At 46.0% G+C, this 21470-nt stretch overlaps 2 protein-coding genes across 3 annotated transcripts in view; one reads left to right on the forward strand and one right to left on the reverse strand.

The window, feature by feature from the left end:
- The window catches only part of LOC134396130 (zinc finger protein 420-like), a 229188-nt gene that overhangs the window by 72304 nt on the left and 135414 nt on the right, over positions 1-21470 (forward strand). The window lies entirely within an intron of this gene.
- LOC134396135 (zinc finger protein 345-like) overlaps positions 1-21470 on the reverse strand; it is a 133137-nt gene that overhangs the window by 16781 nt on the left and 94886 nt on the right. For both annotated transcript variants that reach the window (XM_063122508.1, XM_063122511.1), the window contains exon 1: positions 138-732. In XM_063122508.1, the coding sequence (XP_062978578.1) occupies positions 138-554 (417 nt within the window). In that variant the 5' untranslated portion in view covers positions 555-732. Of the gene's footprint in view, positions 1-137 lie in introns of those variants that run through there.

A 21470-nucleotide genomic window follows, 5' to 3' on the forward strand; every position in this document is an offset into this window, starting at 1 on the left:
TACAGAGGCAAAACTGTTGAGAGTGAGATATGGGACATCTCTCCTCAGGAGATTTCCAGAAGTGGCTGAGCAACGAGTAGAGAGTTTTCAGATAGCCCTCCCTCCCATTCCTGAGCCCTTGGGTGAAATGCTCTCACCTGCTGCTGCTCTTGCTGCTTCTGGTCCTCTGCCTGGCTCAGGAGGAAGCCTTCAGCCAGGGCCACCGCCTGGGAACTGGTCTCCACTCCGCATTCCCTCACCCAGCTCGCCATCTCCGCTGGCAGGATGGTCAGGAACTGCTCCAGGATCACCAGGTCCAGGATTTGGTTTTTCGTGTGTCGTTCTGGCATCAGCCACCGATGGGAAAGATGGTGAAGTTGGTTCCAAACCTTTCTGGGCCCTTCGGCTGCCTGGTAGCACAACTGCCTGAAAGACTGACGCTGCACGTCTGAGCTGACCGTGTCCTCCCCCTGGAGAACTTGCACTGTTCTTCCCAAGAATTCCCCGGTCCTACTGATCTTAATGACATCAATGTCTTTTCTTGCTTCAGGACCAGTTGGGATTTGCTCAGCCATCTTTGATCTGTGTTCCAAGGAAACCTTCAAGGGGACCAAGGAAACTTCTCCTTCGTGTGGTATCTGGGCAGAGGGCTCTCTGAAGCAGTGCCACTAAGGCTCTGTAAAGGCAGAACACGGCTTGCTTAAAAGATTTACGACACTGTCGAGACAAGATGAAATGTGCAGGACTCCAGCTAGTAAGCAGGTCTTATCTCAGAAGAAATTGGGCACAAATGCCAGGTCTTCATGAGAAACTAGAGTCTGGCAATGGATCCGTCACCTGAGAAACACTGACTACCACTGATGTAAGAAGATTTCTCATCCCTTAGCCCCCACCCCCCAAGTCAAGCTCTAACCATTCATCCCCCTTTACATCCATTCCCTCTCTTGGCCTTCCTGTGAGGCCTCATCCATTCTTCATCCAAGCCGCCAGCCACAAACCCTCTCCATGACACCTTCTGCTGCTGCCATTTTCTCCTTAAAGCCTAAATGTCCTTTAAATTGGTTTAAACTAGGGCTGGTAGTCATTTAAAGAAATCTTTGTTAGTTAGTCATCGGATGTTTAAAGTTCAAGGTATTAATCAACCAAATCCACTTTTGCATACAAGTGAGAAATTCTAACGAATATGTTATCTTTCTTTAAAAGGCAGACTTTACTGTACATTATATAATTAAAAAGACCCGTAACATTTCTCCCTGATTTTGTGAGGTAGATTGCCTCAGCAGATGGAGGATCCATTCCTAATCTAGTGTAGCAGGAACTGAAAGGGTTAGGTCGATACAACAGGGGGCGGGGCTAGGGAGCCAGTTGCCCAGGTAATGGAAACAGAATCTTGGCAGTTGATATGAAAGGTGGTGGAGAGAAGGAAGAGCAGAAAAGGGGGGAGTCATGGCTGGCAGAAAGGGAAGCTGAAGAAAGTCTTTCTGCGATGGAAGAAAGATGAAGAAATCGAAAATAAGCACCTTAGGACAGCTAAAGGCCGAGTGTAAAAGATCTGACAGAGAAAGAAGCAATTACTGTTTAGGGGGTGGAGTAATACACAGAAAGCAAAATTGAGTGATGAGGAAGAACAACTTGCTCCCTTCCTCCCCACTTGCTGAAAAGATTGAAAGAATTGGGCATGTTTAGCCTGGAGAAGAGAAGATTGAGGGGAGACATGAGAGCACTCTTCAAATACTTAAAAGGTTGTCACACAGAGGAGGGCCGGGATCTCTTCTCAACCCTCCCAGAGTGCAGGACACGGAATAACGGGCTCAAGTTAAAGGAAGCCAGATTCCAGCTAGACATCAGGAAAAACTTCCTGACTGTTAGAGCAGTACGACAATGGAATCCGTTACCTAGGGAGGTTGTGGGCTCTCACACACCAGAGGCCTTCAAGAGGCAGCTGGACAAGCATCTGTCAGGGATGCTTTAGGGTGGATTCCTGCATTGAGCAGAGGGTTGGACTCGATGGCCTTGTAGGCCCCTTCCAGCTCTGCTATTCTATGATTCTATGCTGTATCTATCTGATAACGCCTTCTTTTCTGGGGCACATTGTGAGGCTAAAGCTAAATCTTCCCTCAGGATAGTTGTTGTTCAATGATAGCCAGGAATAGGGTGACCCTATGAAAAGGAGGACAGGGCTCCTGTATCTTTAACAGTTGTGTCCCAAAGGGTATTTCATCAGGTGTCATTTGTACACCTGGTGAAATTCCCTCTTCATCCCAGCAGTTAAAGCTGCAGGAGCCCTCCCCCTTTTGTATCTGGTCAAGACGCCAGGGCTCCTGCAGCTTTAACTGTTGGGATGAAGAGGGAATTTCACCAGCTTCTGCATGCATACAAATGACACCTGCTGAAATTCCTCTTTCACAATACAACTGTTAAAGATACAGGAGCCCCGTCCTCTTTTTCATATGGTCGCCCTAGCCAGGAACTGCCTGACTGGAACAGAGCAAAAGTCCTCACAAGGTGACGTCCTCTCCTCTCCCCTCCGCAGCAGCACAATGGCGACCGTCGAGTTTAGCCAGCGCTGCAGTCCAGCCCGGCCCGGCTCAAGGGACGGCCCCGAAGGAAAGCGGGCCGGCAGGCAGCCAGGCGGGGGGGATTGGGGGCTTCTCGGAGCCAGGCGGCAGTCAGTGCAAAGCAGGGCCGCGCTTTCTGGGGCGGTGGAGAGCCAGCGGCCTCTTGCATAAGGCGGCCCGCCGGGCAGCAGGGACGGGCCAGGTAGGGCGGGCGGGCGGGCGTCGTGCAAGCGGCGCTTCTCAGCCGGCCAGGCAGGCAGAGGACAGGAGCAAGGAGGGAGGGAGCGGCGCCATTCCACGCTCTTCCCCTATTCCGCCCCCCATGATCCGCTTCAGGCTGCTCTGCAGTAGCCTGGCATGAAGCTCCGCCCCTCCATTTGCCAAATCAGAGTTGAATTTGAGGATCTCCGCCCCTCCCGGAGCTTCCCACCCCCTCCTCGGTTTTCTGGCCCCCCCCCATGTCCCACCCCTACAGATCAGGGGTCTCCCCCTTCACCCCAATGCACAAGGAGGGGAGGGGGGGCTTAACGGATCTCACCCCCTGGAGACTCCGATGCTGCACCTGGAGGAGGCACAAAGTCGGAGCTGCTCTGGAGGAAGAAGGCGGCGCAGGAACGGCATCTGCGGGAGAACATGCATTTCCTGCGCAGGCTTGCAGCTCCCCTCCCTCCTCCTCCCAAATCTCCGTCCTCTGGAGGAAGGATCTTTTGTGTTTTAGAATTTTAAATTTTGTATACTCGTTTTTATCTTAATTTTAGAATTTCTGTAACCCGCCCAGAGAGCCCTGGCTATGGGAGCGGTATATAAGTGCAATAAATAAATAAATAAATATAAATAAACCTCCCTGAGGCCGAGCAGCAAGATGCTCCAAAGGCTTTTGATGTGGGGTTGCCTCTGTAAATACCTTCCGGCAGCGGCACAAGATGTCTCAGATGGGAGGACACGCCTGACTCCTGCAGCAGCATCCACCGCCCCCATACCGCAGCAGAAGCGTTTTCCTGGGGGAGAGATTGGCCGAGGGGCCTCTCCAGAACGGTGCTCAGGCCTGAATGCTGTACGTGGATAACTCAAAGGAGCGACATTCTGCAGTGGCCTTCGGGGCTGTCTGTACAGAGGGCACCCTTAAAGGCAGTCTACCAGGGCCGCCTCCTCACAATACTTTGAGAACCCCTTAAGGGCCTGGGCACTTTACTGCAGAGGCTGTCCAGGTATCCTCTCCTTTGCGAGAGTGTCCCAGAGCAAGAGACCAGGAGAGGCCTCTCGCTCGCCCAATCCCTCTCTCAGAGAATCCCCTAAATGAGAGATCGGGCAGGCTGCCTCACTGGAGCCCTCCCGCTTGCTTGATTTCAGAGATGTGAGGGAGGTGGGCTGCTCCTCCAAAATGCTGTGCCAAAACTGAGGTAAAATGGAGGTAGAAGTTGAAGTGTGGACATGAGATAGGTAAGGAGGTGGCCACAGCGAGCGAAATGTAGACTCAAGGGATGAGCAAAGAAACAGATCCATTGACTGGGAGTTACGAAAACTCCCAGGCAGCCGGCCAGCTCGAACCCAGCATTTCCATTCCCAATCTGGGCCAGATCCAGAGAGACCAGAACAGGCCATGAAAGCCAAACCCTTTGGGGGGCAAATCCTGGATCTCCGCTATTTCACCAAGTCACCTTTTCTCATGACAGGGACTGAGACACTCTAAGCTGGAGGACTCCCACTGTACCGTTCTTTCATTAATTTGACCTGGAACGGGAGCGGGGTTGGGGGTTGTTGATGTGCCTCTGCCATGGAGGGGGCAGCCTTCCTTTAATGGAAGCTATACTTCTATTAATGCAGCCCAATAGAAGTATAGCTTCCAAATCGCGTGAAGTACTGGTTCCTCTCTATTTGGCCCTGGTTAGGCCGCATCTAGGGTATTGCATCCAGTTCTGGGCTCCACAATTCAAGAAGGATGCAGACAAGCTGGAGCGTGTTCAGAGGAGGGCAACCAGGATGATCAGGGGTCAGGAAACAAAGACCTCTGAAGAGAGACTGAAAGAACTGGGAATGTTTAGCCTGGAGAAGAGAAGATTGAGAGGAGATGTGATAGCACTCTTCAAATACTTAAAAGGTTGTTACAAAGAGGAGGACCAGGATCTCTTCTCAATCATCCCAGAGTGTAGGACATGGAATAACGGGCTCAAGTTATAGGAAGCCACATTCTGGAAAAACATCAGAAAAAACTTCCTGACTGTTAGAGCAGTATGACAATGGAACCAGTTACCTAGGGAGGTTGTGGGCTCTCCCACACTAGAGGCCTTCAAGAGGCTGCTGGACAACCATCTGTCAGGTATGCTTTAAGGTGGATTCCTGCACTGAGCAGGAGGTTGGACTCAATGGCCTTATAGGCCCCTTTCAACTCCACTATTCTATGATTCTGTGATTCCCCATTTGGGCTCTTTGCCACAAATTGATCTAGTGATTTTGAATTGTGGGAAATTCTGGAGAGAAGTGTCTTCCCCGAGAAACTCTCAGCCGGTTGGCGGTATGGACATATCTCTTCCATACTCTAGGGAGTGAGACCAGGTTGAAATAAAGCCACCCCCAAATTAATCCTTACCCTGCATGGCGGGAGATCTGTCACCTTCCTGCCAGATCCTAGTGTCTGACGAAGCCCTTATTGCTGCAGGGAAATCAGGTCCCACTTCTGTAAGCAGGCCCTTTTCCTGAAACAGCAATGAAGATCCAAGATGTACAGAGGCAAAACTGCTGAGAGCGAGGTATGGGATATCTCTCCTCATGATGTCCAGAATGTGTTGGGAATGTTTAGAGAGTTTTCAGTAATTCCCCCTCCCATTCCTGAGCCCCTGGATGCTCTCACCTGCTGCTGCTCTTGCTGCCCCTGGTCCTCTGCCTGGCTCAGGAGGAAGCCTTCTGCCAGGGCCACCGCCTGGGAACTGGTCTCCGCTCCGCATTCTCTCACCCAGCTCGCCATCTCCGCTGGCAGGATGGTCAGGAACTGCTCCAGGATCACCAGGTCCAGGATTTGGTTTTTTGTGTGTCGCTCCGGCTTCAGCCACAGGTGGAAAAGACTGTGGAGTTGGTTGCAAACCGCCCTTCAGCTGCCTGGTAACGCAGCTGCCTGAACTGCTGACGCTGCACTTCTGAGCTGACCATGTCTTCACCCAGGTCCTTCTGCAGTGCTGTTGCCCAGAATTCCTCACGGCTTCCACACTTAACAGCATCAGGGCCACTTCCAGCTTCAGGACCAGCTGAGTCTGGCTTGGCCATCTTGGATCCGTGGTTCGTAGAAGCCTCCAAGGGGCCCAAAAAAACCTCCTCCCTCTTCTGTATCTGAGCGAAGATGACCGTATGAGGTGGACTCTAAAGAAAAGACACGGTTCTGTTAAAGAATTACAGTTTTGTCTAGACAAGGGAAAATGGGGGGGGGGGCAAGCTTGCAAACAGGCCTTGTCCTAGAAGGAAAGGCAGACAAATGTCAAGGCTGACAGAGAAACTGGAGACTTGGGAAGGATCCTTCCCCTGAGGGAAGGCCTTCATTTGCTTGAGAGTCAGGACAGGTTTCATCCCCTCCACCATCCTCCAACCTCTATCCAGTCATCCCGCTAAAAGTACATCCCCTGTCTCGGCCTTCCCTTAGTTGGGGTTTAATCTGTTCTTCATCCAAGCCCCCAGCCACACCTTCTGCTGCTGCCATTCTCTCCTAAATTAAGCTACCGTAAACCTGCATGAAGTTAAGGCTGTCAGCCATTTAAAGAAATCATTGATTTATCCGATTTTTAAATCTCAATGTACTAATGAACACAACCAAATTCTTGTATGCATAAATGATGAACACATAAACTTCTCTTTAAGTTTAGAAAGGCTGTGTTTTATATTAATGAAAAAGCCCCATAACATTACTCCCTGTTTTTTGAGGTATACTGCCTCAGCAGATGTAGGCTCCATTCCTAACTATCATAGCCTGGAGATGCCTCACGAAAAGGAGCAAAAGATCTTACTGGACAGCTCCCTGCTTCAGAGGACACCAGCAGTTTCGTGCCCCACAGAAGCTGCAATTGACCGCTTTCACTCTGTCGACCTTTGCTTCTCCCCCCCCCCCCCCGCGTTCAGGACTTTTAAGGCCTCTTTTTCGTGCTGTTATTTCCCTCCTCCCCAGTTATTTATATACTTATTTAGGATGACCATATGAAAAGGGCTCCTGTATCTTTAACAGTTGCATAGAAAAGGGAATTTCAGCAGGTGTCATTTGTGTATATGGAGAACCTGGTGAAATTCCCTCTTCATCACAACTGTTAAAGCTGCAGGAGCTATACTAGAGTGACCATTTTAAAAGGGAGCAGGGTACCTGCAGCTTTAACTGTTGTGATGATGAGGAAATTTCACCAGGTTCTCCATATACACAAATGATACCTGCAGAAATTCCCTTTTCAATACAACTGTTAAAGATACAGGAGCCCTGTCCTCCTTTTCATAGGGTCACCCTAACTTATTATCAGCCTTCTTCTCCTCCTCCTATGATTCTCGAGAGGCTTCCTCTCTCACAGGGTTGGCCCAAAATCGTTTGCTGCTTTTAGAAAGAAAGAAAAACAATCCCAGAAACCTTTCTCCCCACAACCCTTGGAGCAATAGAATGTCAATTGCATAAAATTATATATCTAAATAAAAATTAAAAAATGGCTGCCGTTCCAGTGCTCTCCGTATCACCGGCCTTGCAGGGGCACCTACCTCTCTCCACCACCACCTTTGTTGGCTTCTGTCAGTGCAGAACGAGGGGAACATCTCAGCCCTAGGCAGAATTGCATCGCGGGGTGGGGTGGCATTTGCCGAGGGAGGGGGGAGCAGCGACCGATGAATGGGACAGGAATTTAATCGATGCAGAGCACTTCTATCCAGATTGCAGTTTAATCCGGATTGCCCCCTCCCATTTCACAAATCAAAGAAAGAGACCGCCTGCTCTGCTGAAAGGAGGAAGGAAGGATGGAAACACCCTGACATTCCCTGTGCAGTGAAATTAGGGGGTTGGATTTGGGCATCTGCTCCCCCACCGGGTCTTCCTCCCTCTCCTGCCCTCCCCAATGCACAAGGTGAGGGGTGTTTGTCTCACCTGATCCCACCCAGGAGGCAGCGATCCTTTTGGAGGGAGGGAGATAATTTCCTTCGGAGAACCCGCCCCCTCCCCACACTTTTTTCATCTCTAAGAACCTCCTCGTTCATCTCATTTAACCCTCAGGGGTAGGGTGACCATATTTGGGAAACCAAAAAAGAGGACACCTAGTGTGTGTGTGGAGAAGCAGCTTTCTGAGTCCTACAGAAAGTACGTTATTCCCCCACCACCTTAAAGAACCCGATTGGAGTGGAGGAGGGGAAAGGATTTCATTCTGTACCACCACCATCCACTCCAATTGGGGCCTTTTCTATAATGTCCACGAATGACCCACTTTCCCCTTTAAGACCTCAATTGGAGCTCGGGGTGGGGGAATGATGTGCCTCAAGAAAGCATGTCATTCACTCCTGCCATGCTAATGGCAGCCTTAAAGGGGAAGGTGTGTCATTCCAGGACATTATTGAAAATTATAGAAAATCCCCCCTGACACCATGGAAAGAACAAAAACCAGGACAAATCCGGGGAAATCCTGACAGTTGGTCACCCTACTCAGGAGGCCAAACAGCAAGAGCCTTTCCCTGCATCCCTCCAAGCAGGACCAGTGAAACGCCTTGCATTGCACCATGTGGGCTTTAGGCTTCCCCTGGTCTGCTGTTGGCAACGATTCCGGTTTTCTGTTCTGCACGTTTTCTCTCCAGGCTCAACGAAACTGGGTATGTTTTGTTTTCGAATGTTAAAAAAGAAAGTCCTGCTTTTAGTGGCTGTTTTTGCTAGGAGGCTCAAAAGGTGACAGGAGCTTCCACAAGTGAGCCCACGGCACTGCAACCTCAACACGGTGGGGAAGAAAAGCTGCAGTGCCATCCTGGATGTGTCTGCTCCCAAGCAAGGCCCATTCAGTTCTCTGGCAGTGCGGTGTAGTGGCTATAGTACTGGAAATCCCTGTTCTAGTCCCCACTTGGCCACGGAAGCTCACTGGGTGACTTTGGGCCAGGCATCGACTCTCAGCCCAACCTACCTCACAGGGTTGTTGTTGTGAGGATAAAATGGAGAGGAAGATTATGTGTGGCACCTTCAGTTCCTTGGAGGAAATAAGGCAGAATTTAAATGTAATAAATAATAAATAAAATGTCATTTATTCCCCAGTAAATATGTATAGCAGCCTCCCTCAAGTCTCCCACTGTCACAGCTAAAGCCATCTTAGAGCCAATATGGTTGGTGCAGAGCCTGACTGTCACCTTTGGGCTTCAAGGAGTGATGAAAAGGAAGTCAGGACTTCTGTATCTTTAACCATTGTATTGAAAAGGGCATTTCAACAGGTGTCATTTGTATGTATATGCAGCACCTGGTGAAATCCCCTCTTCAGGGCTCCTGCAGCTTTAACTGTTGTGATGAAGAGGGATTTTCACCAGGTTCTGCATGCATACCTGCTGAAATTTCCCTTTCAATACAAGGTTTAAAGATACAGAAGACCTGTCCTCCTTTTCATATGGTCACCCTAGACATACTTTTTTTAAAAAAAATATTTTTATTGCTTTTCCACATTAATTAAACATACAATAAAACATTACAATAAAAGAAAACATCAAAACAACCACTACATAAATGTTGAATAAATGTTGAATACATATATGTTGAATAGATATTAACTATAAAATATCATACCATACATAATAATTTTTAACATAAAAGTGCGCCCCCCACCTCGGGATCTATTCCTGATTCCAAAATCTTATCGTTTCTTCTGCTGGTGGTTTCCCACTTCCCCTGGTAAACACAAATATTAGGAACTGTTTCCAGATTCCTTCAAACTCATTTATTTTGGTTATACCTTTTCTCCACTTAATATTACAAGTCAGTTTATCATTAATAGCTATATCCCATACTTCTTTATACCATTCTTCACTAAAATATTCCCCTTGAATCTTCCAGTTCCTAGCTACCATCAATCATGCTGCAGTCAGCAAACTCAATATCAGCTCTTTAGTTTCTTTACCACATTTTAAATCTTCAAATAGTGACAGTAATGCAATCTTTGGTGTTTGTTCTCTAGACATACCTAAGGGAACAGAACTGTGGGATAATGCCACATGAGGCTTTTGGGCCTGGGCGCTTTACTGAAGAAGCTGCCCAGGTATCCTCTCCTTTCGGGAAGTGTCCCAGAGCAAGAAACCAGGCAGGAGGCCTCTCGCCTGCCCAGTCCCTCTCTCTCTGAGAATCCCCTAAATGAGAAATTGGGCAGGCTTCCTCACCAGAGAGCCCCGCTTGCTTGATTTCTTGCTGCACTTAAAGGATCACGGCAAAAGACGTGAGGGAGGTGGGCTGCTCCTCCAAAATGCTGTGACGAAACTGAGGTGTTATGCTTTTATTTTAAACATGATGGGTTGAAGGGGGAAATAGTAAAAGAAAAAAAGTGTGATATTTACTCAATTGTGAAAGAAAAATATAGGGCTTTTACTCGAGGCTTGTGCCTGTGGGGGAGTTACATTGCAGGTACGGTGTGCTGTTGCTAAGGCTTCAGCTCTTTCCTCCAAAAGCTGCTCTGGTGTTTCTCCCTACCTTCTTTAGCTTTTGCTCTTCCCCAAGCTGATGTATTCGTGAGAGACTGGGGTGCCTAAAGAAGACACCTTCTCAGGTAACTCTCCGTTTAGTTTTCTCTTGACATCCTGCGAATGGTTTCCAAAAGCTATGTAATTAGAAGACTTTTGCAGACAGAATTTAAAAAATATTTTTATTTCCAGTCATTTTTCAGATGTCTGGAAATAAAAGTCACACCCATAAATAGTGGATCCATGATTTCTGTAGTTCAGTCTGTGGAAGCAGATATGATCTGTGATATGATGGTGTTTCGGTGTAGTTGTCTTATAATCATGAGGATCCCTGCTGCACCCATGAGTGGTAGATCCCTGTCATCATGACCCTGTGGGGAAGGAGCTGTTGGTCTGCCCCTCCAGGGTCTTCCCACCAGCCTGAACAGTCTCCTTAATTTTTCTTTCCCCCTTTTTTCCTCCCCATCCCCTTTTCCTTGTGTGTCATGTCTTTCTTTTTTTCTTTAGAATGTAAGCCTGAGGGCAAGGACTGTCTTCTTTACTGATCAATTGTAAACCACTTGGGGAGCCTTTTTGGCTGAGGTGCAGGATAAAAATACTCTAAATAAATATATAAATATTATTATTTATTACATTTTTATACTGCCCAATAGCCGAAGCTCTCTGTTTTGGTGGTCCAGTCTGTGGAGGCCGATGGGTTCTGTGATTGGATTGTCGTTTGTGTGGGGTGGGGGGTGCGCAGTAAAAATCATATGAAATCACAGAATCTGCCCGGAAACACTGGCAGCATTCTAGATTTAGATGATATCAAGCATGCATGACCTAACATTGACAAGCGGTTGCTGCCATAGGCTTTAATGAGGCAGGAAAACCTTAATAATTTTTGACCTGCAGCTGAGAACTGCACCAAACAAATGCAAGGCACCTTCTTCAATAAGCATCAGTACTATTCCTCAAAATTGGGGGGGGGGGGGAATCAATAATTTGCCTTTTCAAAATTTGGAGTAAAAAGGATGAATGTGTGAATTGTAAACACTTTTGAACTCGCTGTACCTGTGCCAATTTTTATCACACCAGTTTGAAATTTCGTACAATTGTAGATTTCATCAAATAGCTCTCTAAAGCCATGGGTCACATTGTTAGCCCAGCAGGTGCTATTTTTATAAGCAATAAAATGTGTGTGTGTGTGTGTGTGTGTGTGTGTGTGTGTGTGTGTGTGTGTATATATATATATATATATATATATATGCAATAAAAGGTTGAGGCGTGTAATGCTGGAACATTTTTTCTACTTGCCTTACCCAAGGAGAAATCCCTCCCCCTTTATTTAAGTATTCTCTTAGTTTTGCTCATTGTATATTCAATTCTGATGTACATCCTTTTTTTCTTAATCATTTAACAAAAAATAAATGCAATATTTATTAAAGAGATTTAAAAAGAACTTAAATTTAAAATGAGAATCCATCCCACCCCTATATTCCAGGAATATTTCTGTCCTGCAAATCATTATCTTTCACTCTCTCAGATATAAGAGAAAAGATCGTTTATAGAAGCTCCTTTATTTCCGTAGATTCAGCACATGCCGAGAGTAATCCTATGCACTCCCATCCAGCATCTGGGGATATTTCAATTTCTTGGCTTCAAGCTCATGGACAGGGCACCAAGCTTGGATCCAGGAGACCATGCAGGGTATGTGAGTCTGTAGGGGGTGCATTCCCAGGGATGAGAGGAGCCTGGGGATGTGGGGCTAGGAGGTATCCCCAAGTGTCCCCAAACCCCTTCCCTCCCACTCCCAAATCCCCCATCCAGTTAAGATGCAGAGTGGGAGGTGTGTTGCGCTTCTGGCTCTGCATTGAATACTCATAACCCTCTGCATTCAAAGGCATACAAGTACCCAGTCAGCATTAGTTGGCATTAATTTATATAGTGCATCTCCTTTATAGCTCCTCTAATGTAAAATATGACTAAATTGTAAATCAATATTACATACGCTTAAGTATTTCTATGGTTTCCTCCATAGATATGAAGTTATTAGATAAGAAGATCAGATTTGATTTGATTCCGTATCGCAAACAGTTTTACAATTTCTCCACTCTGTGATTTCTTTCATGAGAACTGAGATACATTCTTACTGAAGCTCTTTCCATACTCCAAGCATTTATACATTATTACATTTATATCATGCCTTTTTCCTCCTCTCCATTTCATCCTCACAACAACCCTCTGAGGTAAGTTAGGCTGAGAGTCAGTGACTGACCTAAAGTCACCCAGTGAGCTTCATGGATGAGTGGGAACAAGAACCCACACCTCCCCAGGTCCAGTCTAACATTCTAACCACTACACCACTCTGGCTCTCTTTATACGATTTCTCGCCTGTGTGAGTTCTTTGATGAGAAGCAAGATATATCTTCCGACTAAAGCGCTTTCCACACTCCAAACAATGATATGGTTTCTCCCCTGTGTGAGTTCTTTGATGAGAAGTAAGATTTATCTTCTGACTGAAGCTCTTTCCACACTCCAAGCAATGATATGGATTCTCCCCTGTGTGGGTTCTTACATGTTGAATGAGATGTGCATTCCGACTGAAGCTCTTCCCACATTCCAAACATTTGTATGGTTTCTCTCTTCTGTGAGTTGTTTGATGAGAAGTAAGATGTTTCTTCTGGCTGAAGCGCTTTCCACACTCCAAGCATTTATATGGTTTCTCTCCTGTGTGTGTTCTTTGATGACAAGTGAAATTTATCTTCTGATTGAATCTCTTTCCACACTCCAAGCATTTATATGGTTTCTCCCCTGTATGAGTTCTTCTATGTTGAATGAGATTTTTTTTCTCACTGAAACTCTTTCCACATTCCAGACAATGATATGGTTTCTCCCCTGTGTGAGTTCTTTCATGTAAAGTGAGATGTGCATTCTGACTGAAGCTCTTTCCACACTCCAAGCATTTATATGGTTTCTCCCCTGTGTGCGTCCTTTCATGTCGAGTGAGATTTCTTTTCTGACTGAAGCTCTTTCCACATTTCAAACAATGATATGCTTTCTCTCCTGTGTGGCTAATTTGATGGGAAGTAAGATGTGTCTTCTGACTGAAGCTCTTTCCACACTCCAAACAATAATATGGTTTTTTAAATGTATGAATTTTGCAATGAGCTTTAATATCTGCTTCAAAATTGAAAGTTTTTCTATGCATATGACATCTATGCTTTTCTTGGCTTTTATATATTTCTTCTTGGGTTGTGATATCATGGTAGCCATTGCCCTTAGAAGCAAAGGAATTATGTCTCATACCCTCATTTACTTGAATTTTCCTTCTCTGCTGTTCGCTGTTTATACATTTAACTATTTTCAGTGGGATCCTGTGTGGTTCCCTCTTATTCTTCACTTCCCGCCTGTCAGCTTCTGGAATAAGGAAAAGAAATTGGAAAAGCCGGAGTTAGCAGTAGAACCTCAGAAAATTGAGCACTTTTGATTAATGAAACTGATCAAAGGAAGGACCAAAGGGCTTAGATGGAATGTAGTTCTAACTGGCTCAGTTCACACAACACTTTTCTCTATGCAGTGTGAAAACTCCCCACAACAGTTCTAACAGGACACGGAATAACAGGCTCAAGTTACAGGAAGCCAGATTCCAGCAGTACATCAGGAAAAAACTTCCTGACTGTTAGAGCAGTACGACAATGGAACCAGTTAACTAGGGAGGTTGAGGGCTCTCCCACACTAGAGGCATTCAAGAGGCAGCTGGACAACCATCTGTCAGGGATGCTTTAGGGTGGATTCCTGCATTGAGCAGGGGGTTGGACTCGATGGCCTTAGAGGCCCCTTCGAACTCTACTATTCTATGATTCTAACTCCACCGTTGTGTGAATGTGGGCTCCCATGGAGTTGAGTAAAAGTAATCACGATGTTTGATTGGCAGTTCCTCCGTCCTCTCTCGTTCCCCATTACTCCCAATGGTTAGGCTTTTTCTTTCTGAACATCACTGTCAGGGGCCTACATGCTAAAAGGCAGCTTCTAAATACCAGGAAAACAGTAATATCATCTGCCTCATCATGACTGCATTTGGAAGCCAACATTGTCATCATACAAGAAAACAAGGAGCCTTACCAAGAGAGGCCACGATCCCACAGATATCCTCCATGACCTGCCTGTGCAGGGCTCTCTGGTCAGGACCCAGCAGGGCCCACTCCTCCTCCGTGAAGCAAATGGCAACCTCTTCAAAGGTCACCAGAGCCTGGATGAGAAAAGAAAATGTTTCCTACTCAAGGAGAACATAAAGTGAGGTGGCTGGGCAGGACACTGCAGGACTTCAGCAAAGTTTTTGACAAAGTGCCCCATGCTATTCTGATTAACAAACTAGCTAAAAGTGGACTAGATGAAACCACTATACTAACCCACAGTTCAACAACAATCCACATTCTACCACTGACTGTGGATTAGTATACTATGCCAGTGTGGTGTAGTGTCTGAAGTGTTGGACTGGGAGTTGGGAGATCCGGGTTCTAGTCCTCACTAGGCCATGGAAGCTCTCTGGGTGACTTTGGGCCAGTCACAGACACTCAGCCTAACCTAACTCACAGGGTTGTTGTTAGAGTAAAATGGATTATGTACGTTGCCTTGGGATCCTTGGAGGAAAAAAGGCAGGACCTAAATGTAATAAATAAATAAATGAATAAACTGTCAGAGCCAGAAGAAAACAGAGAGAGATGTATTCTGGCCCTGGGAGGTGAACCTGCCTGCCTGTTCCCCGCCTCTCTCCCCAGTGATCCTTCCACCTACCTGATCCGGTTCCCCTCCATCACAAAGAGGAAGAGACAGCTGTGTATTTACTGCCAGCGTCATTCCAGTCCCTGTGGAGACAAAGGTGATAGGAAACCAGTAGTGCATGTTTGCCTCAGAGGCTGAGATTGCCATCCAAAATTCCTGGGAAGAAAGCTCCTTGGAAGATAATGGGCCTGTTCAGGCGACACTTCAGCCTCTGGGGTTAGTGAAACTGTGGATCTCTGGGGTCAGCACTAACACAATCCTTTAAACCATGGTTAGAGCTGCTAACCCTGCTGCAGACAGTGCAACTGTGGTTAGTGAGTGAGCAGGGTTTAGCAAAACACATTGTCCAAGAAGCTGGGTTTAAGGTGTTTTCTGAACAGGCCCAGAATTGCACAAGAAGAGCTGGAAGTCTAAATACATGTGGGCGTTACAAGATGTGTCATCTTTAATTTGTATTTTGAGCATTCAGTTGGGGGGAAATGCATATTTCCTCATTTGTGCCATTAGGATTCGATTATTTTTGTCTGTCTCTTCTGCCAAGACGCTTGTTCATGCATTGGTTATTTCTCGGTTGGACTACTGCAACCTTCTTCTCACTGGCCTTCCTTCTTCTCACATCAGTCCATTGGTTTCCGTTCATCACTCTGCTGCTAAGATCATCTTCTTGGCTTGCCGCTCTGACCATGTAACTCCACTTCTGAAATCTCTTCATTGGCTTCCAATTCACTTCAGAATCCAATATAAACTTCTCCTGTTGACCTTCAAAGCTTTTCACGGTCTAGCTCCTGCCTATCTCTCCTCTCTCATCTCACACTATTGCCCCGCTCGTGCTCTTCGCTCCTCTGATGCCATGTTTCTCGCCTGCCCAAGGGTCTCTACTTCCCTTGCTCGGCTTCGTCCATTTTCTTCTGCTGCCCCTTATGCCTGGAACGCTCTACCAGAACATTTACGAACTACAAGTTCAATCACAGCTTTTAAAGCTCAGCTAAAAACCTTTCTTTTTCCTAAAGCTTTTAAAACTTGATTTTGTTCTGACTTTATACTGCTAGTTTTACCCTACCCTGTGCCTGTTTGGTGCATTCTCTTCCCCTCCTTATTGTTTTATTATGATTTTATTAGAATGTAAGCCTATGCAGCAGGGTCTTGCTATTTACTGTTTTACTCTGTACAGCACCATGTACATTGATGGTGCTATATAAATAAATAATAATAATAATAGCCAGAAACTTAACTAAGTTTCCATATATACATTCTCAAATGTATATATATAAAAAATTAAACATAGTGTTTAACTGAAGAAAAGGCTGGAGACTAGCATCTTCCTCACAAAAGAAATGGAAGAACATGAAAACAGTCCAAGAATCTCTTCCATAATCCAGAGAGTGAAAACAGGTTGAAATAGAGCCACCCCCCAAATTAATTCTTACCCTGCAAGGTGGCACATCCGTCACCCTCCTGCCTGATCTCCCTTTGTGGGTGTCGAGGAAATCAAGCTGGTTCTTTTACCTAATGCCCACAGGTATAAGGAAATGGCTCTATAACACATTAGCTCCATACAACATAAAGTTCATATCTTCCTGCTTTATTAAAAGTGAATTGCTGTCACAATTTAGCTGATGCTGAAACCACATGTCACAAAATAGTTAGACAGATAGTAAGATATTTTTAAAGCAAGCTAACCACAACTAGGAAACAGATGGAGATGTATGTCCTGTAACTAATACAATATAGTATTCTAGTCAGAGAAGTACTTGAACTCTGTATATGCCTAGGTGCTTTGCTTCTCATTGGTTATTGTATTGCAGAGCTGTATTATGATTGGTGGGAAGGTTCTGCCATTGTATCTGAGGAGACCTGACCCTATAAATACGTTAACCTTTCCTGAAATTGTTGGGCAGTTCCTCAAACTGTCACCCTGCAACGCTGCTTGTAATAAATCTTCTAAAGAGAGAGAAATTGTGTCTTGAGAGTCTGTGACCACCACTCAGCGAACCACAGGGACCCGTGGTTTCGGGTTCCACCACAGCGGGGGACTCTGCCTGGTGTCTGAAGGAGCTGCTGCAGAGAAACTTCCTGACTGTTAGAGCAGTACGACAATGGAATCAGTTACCTAGGGAGGTTGTGGGCTCTCCCACACTAGAGGCATTCAAGAGGCAGCTGGACAACCATCTGTCAGGGATGCTTTAGGGTGGATTCCTGCATTTAGCAGGGGGTTGGGCTTGATGGCCTTGTAGGCCCCTTCCAACTCTGCGATTCTATGATTCTATGATCTGATTTTAAGTGTCAATGGGCCTGTTCAGACAAAACACTACGCTATGGTTAGGCCGCTAACCCCTTTGCAGCACAAGATTAGTGTGTTTAAATCATGGTTATGTAGCCACCATAGCTAGGAATGTTGACACAATGTGCTAACTTAGGGTGACCCTATCGAAAAGGAGGACAGGGCTCCTGTACCTTTAACAGTTGCATAGAAAAGGGAATTTCAGTAGGTGTCGTTTGTATGCATGCAGCACCTGGTAAAATCCCCTCTTCATCACAACAGTGAAAGCTGCAGGAGCCCTGCCCTCTTTTGTAACTGGTCACTCTAGTATAGCTCCTGCAGCTTGAACTGTTGTGATGAAGAGGGCATTTCACCAGGTGCTGCAGGCATACAAATGACACCTGTTGGACTGAACAGAGGAAAGAAGGAAGTTCCCTGTTAATGTGAAAGGAATCTGAAGTGCCACACAGGCCAGCTCCTTGTGCGGTGAAATGTGGTTAGGAACCAGCTCCTTCCTGTGATGCAAAATCTGATTCCACTCTGCCACTTTGAGGATTCAATTTGAGCATCTCCACCACACCGGGTCATAGCATAGCAGAGTTGGAAGGCGCCCACAAGGCCATCGAGTCCAACCCCCTGCTCAATGCAGGAATCCACCTTAAAGCATACCCCATGTCTCTTCCCCCTCTCCTGCAGCCCAGGGAGTCTCCTTCTTCCCGATGCACAGGGTGGGGTCTTACCTGATCCCAGCCAGGAGGCCCCGATGCAGCACTTGGAGGAAGCACCAAAGCCTCTTTCCTCTAGAGGAAGAAGGTGGGATAGGAAGCAGCTTGGGGGTGGGAGGTGCATTTCCGGAGGACACGACCCTCCTTTCCTCTCTAGGAATATAGTTCATCTCTTTAACCCATGGCTGGCCAAGCCGGACGCTCCTTTGTGTGCATCTCTCCAAGCGGTACCGTGGAAACATCTTGCATTCCAAGCACATTGGCTTTTGGCTTGCCCTCAGGCGCGGCTGGCTGCAGTTTCTCTTTTTGTGTGTGTGTGGATGTTTTTTCTTTATTGCTGGATGAATCTGTTCAGCCAGTGTGTATTTTGTATTTGATTTAAGGGCTCAGACCGAGGGTCTATCTAGTCCAGCACTCTGTTCACACAGTAGCCAACCAGCCATCAGCCAGGGATGAACAAAGCAGGACACGATGCAACAGCACCCTCCCACCCATGTTCCCCAGCAACTGGTGCACACAAGCCTCTGCTACTGGAGGTAGCACACAACCATCAGGGCTAGCAGCGATTGATAGCCTTTGCCTCCAGGAATTTATCCACCCCCTTTTAAAGCCATCCAAATTGGGGGATGTACTAAAACAAAGGACAGTACTTGCCCATAGGGAAGCCATACTTGCCCATAGGGATCCATTGCAAAGCGCTTGCCCATCGCAATCTATAGGACAGAATTGTCTATAGAGAAACCATACTTTAAAAAAAATATCTATTCCAATTTAGGAAACACAGAGAACTTGCTTGTCGGATTTAGGGAAGACATTTATAGGTTAAAATACTCAATTGTTGTGGCTGCTTGCAAAAAGTAAGTAAGATCCTGCTATGCAAGGATAATTACATAACATTTGTTTCCCTGGGTTGTTTCCAATGTATGAGTTCCTGTTTTTAAAAAAATCTATTCCAATTTAAGAAACCCTGAGAACTTGCTTGTCGGATTTAGGGAAGACATTTATAGGTTAAAATACTCAATTGTTGTGGCTGCTTGCCAAAAGTAGGTAAGATCCTGCTATGCAAGGATAATTATATAATTACATAACATTTGGTACCAAGTTTTTTTTCCAATGCATGAGTTTTTTTAAAAATAGTCTTCTCCCCCAGGAATTTATCCAACCCCCTTTTAAAGCCATCCAAATTGGTGGCCATCACTATATCTTGTGATAGTGAGTTCCATAGCTTAACTCTGCGCTGTGTGAAGAAGTCCTTCCTTTTATTTGTCCTGGATCTCCCACCAATCAGTTTCATGGGATGACCCCGGGTTCTAGTATTTTGAGGAGAAAAATGTCTCCCTATCCACATTCTTCACCCCATGCATAATTTTGTACTCCTCTATCATGTCTCCCCTTAGCCTCCTTTTTTCCAAGCAATCCCAATTGATGTAACCTTCCCTCATAGGGGAGATGCTCCAGCCCCTTAATCATTTTAGTTACCCTTTTCTGCACTTTTTCCAGCTCTATAATACCCTTTTTTAGGTGTGCTGACCAGAACTGTACACCGTATTCTAAGTGTGGTTGCACGATAGATTTGTATAAAAGCAGTATGATACTGGCCGTTTTATTCTCAATTCCTTTTCTTATAATGATGGAGTTTGCCTTCTTGATAGCAGCCGCACACTGGGTGGACATTTTCACCGAATTGTCCACTACAACCCCAAAATGACTTTCTTGTTTGGTCATCACCAGCTCAGATCCCATCAGGTTATACTTGAAGTTGGGATATTTTGCTTCAGCGTGCATCACCTCACACTTGCTTACACTGAACCGCATCTGCCATTTGGATGCCCACTCTCCCAGCTTGGAGAGATCCCTTTGGAGCTCTTCACAATCCCTTTGTGTTTTAACAACCTTAAATAATTTGGTGTTGTCGGCAAACTTGGCCACTTCACTGCTCACTCCTAATTCTAGATCATTTATGAACAAGTTGAAAAGAATTGGTCCCAATACCGATCTCTGTGGGACCCCACTATTCCCCATCGGGAGAATTGACCATTTATTCCTACTCTCTGTTTTCTGTTCTTTAACCAGTTACTGATCCATAAGAGGACCTCTCCTCTTATTCTATGACTGCTAAGTTTGTTCAGGAGTCTTTGGTGAGAGATTTTATCTCTGTTTAAAGGCCATACTTGCCTGAAAGCTCAGGGTACAAGACTGTGTCCTGGTTCACACGTAATGAGAAGCCACCATGGGTGAATTTCCCCACAGGATTTATTGCTGGGGCAGTAGCCATTGTGAATATTCATAGGGGTGCAGTAGTTTCTCATTTTGTTTGAAGCCAGACTCGGTGGGTTATTTGGCTGGTTGTAGCCCAGGGGTTCTGGGTGGCTTGTAAACACCCCAGGAATAGGATGACCAGAAACAAAGGAGGGCAGGGCTCTGGTAGCTTTAACTGTTGAGATGAAGAGGAAATTTCACCAGGTGTTGCATGCATACAAATCACACCTGCTGAAATTCCCTTTTCTAGACAACTGTTAAAGATACAGGAGCCCTGTCCTCCTTTCCATATGGTCACCATACCTGGGAACACAAGGACATCCATGCTGGGTCAGACCCAGGGTCAATGTAGTCCAGCATTCTGCTTACAGTGGCCAACCAGCTGCCCACAGGAAACCCACAAGCAGGACATGAGTACCACAACATCCTCCTACCCATGTTCCCCAGCAACTGCTGTACATAGGCTTACTGCCTCTGCTGCTGGAACCTACCCTCTCCAGGTTCACATGAAACAATAAAGCTGTGGTGACAGGCACTTTGATTGTCAAGAGAAGCACTGAAGAGTAGGTTTCAGGGCTGTAGCACCTTTAAAAAACTCCCATCTCCAGAGAAGCAGCCAGCACCACAAAATGCTGCTTAATTACAGACCCCACATCCAGCTTTCTCCTCAGTCTGTCCTAGTCTCTCTCTCAAACCATGGATTATTCCCACCCCCCACAGGGCTAACTGTCATATTCACCCTGTGGGGAAGAAGGAGCTGTTGGTCTACCCCTCCATTTGGAGATGAGAGGACGGAGCAGGACCTTCCCACCAGCCTGAACAGTCTCCTTAATTTCTCTTTATTTTCTCCCTCTTCCCTCCCCATCCCCTTTTCCTTGTGTGTCATGTCTTTTTTAGAATGTAAGCCTGAGGGCAGGGACTGTCTTCTTTACTGATCAATTGTAAGTCGCTCCGGGAGCCTTTTTGACTGAGGTGTGGGATAAAAATACTCTAAAAATATATATATATATACCTAGATTACAACATCTTTCACTTTAGGAAGGGAGGGGGGAAACGACAGGATGAGGAACAGGTCTGCTTTCACCCCATTGAGAAGATAAAAGGTGGTTGTCTAATCATTTGATCCCAGGGAAACACATCACATAAAATGTTCCAGGCTATTAGCCTGCACTTTCCCTAACAACTGATGAGCTAACCAACATTACCAGACCTTGTGGAGTTTCTATTCATACATCTGTCTCCACTAAATCTTTCCTCTCCAAGGCCCCAAACCCGCTGCAATAT

Source organism: Elgaria multicarinata, chromosome 3, assembly GCF_023053635.1.
Source record: "Elgaria multicarinata webbii isolate HBS135686 ecotype San Diego chromosome 3, rElgMul1.1.pri, whole genome shotgun sequence".
Lineage (NCBI taxonomy): Eukaryota > Metazoa > Chordata > Lepidosauria > Squamata > Anguidae > Elgaria > Elgaria multicarinata.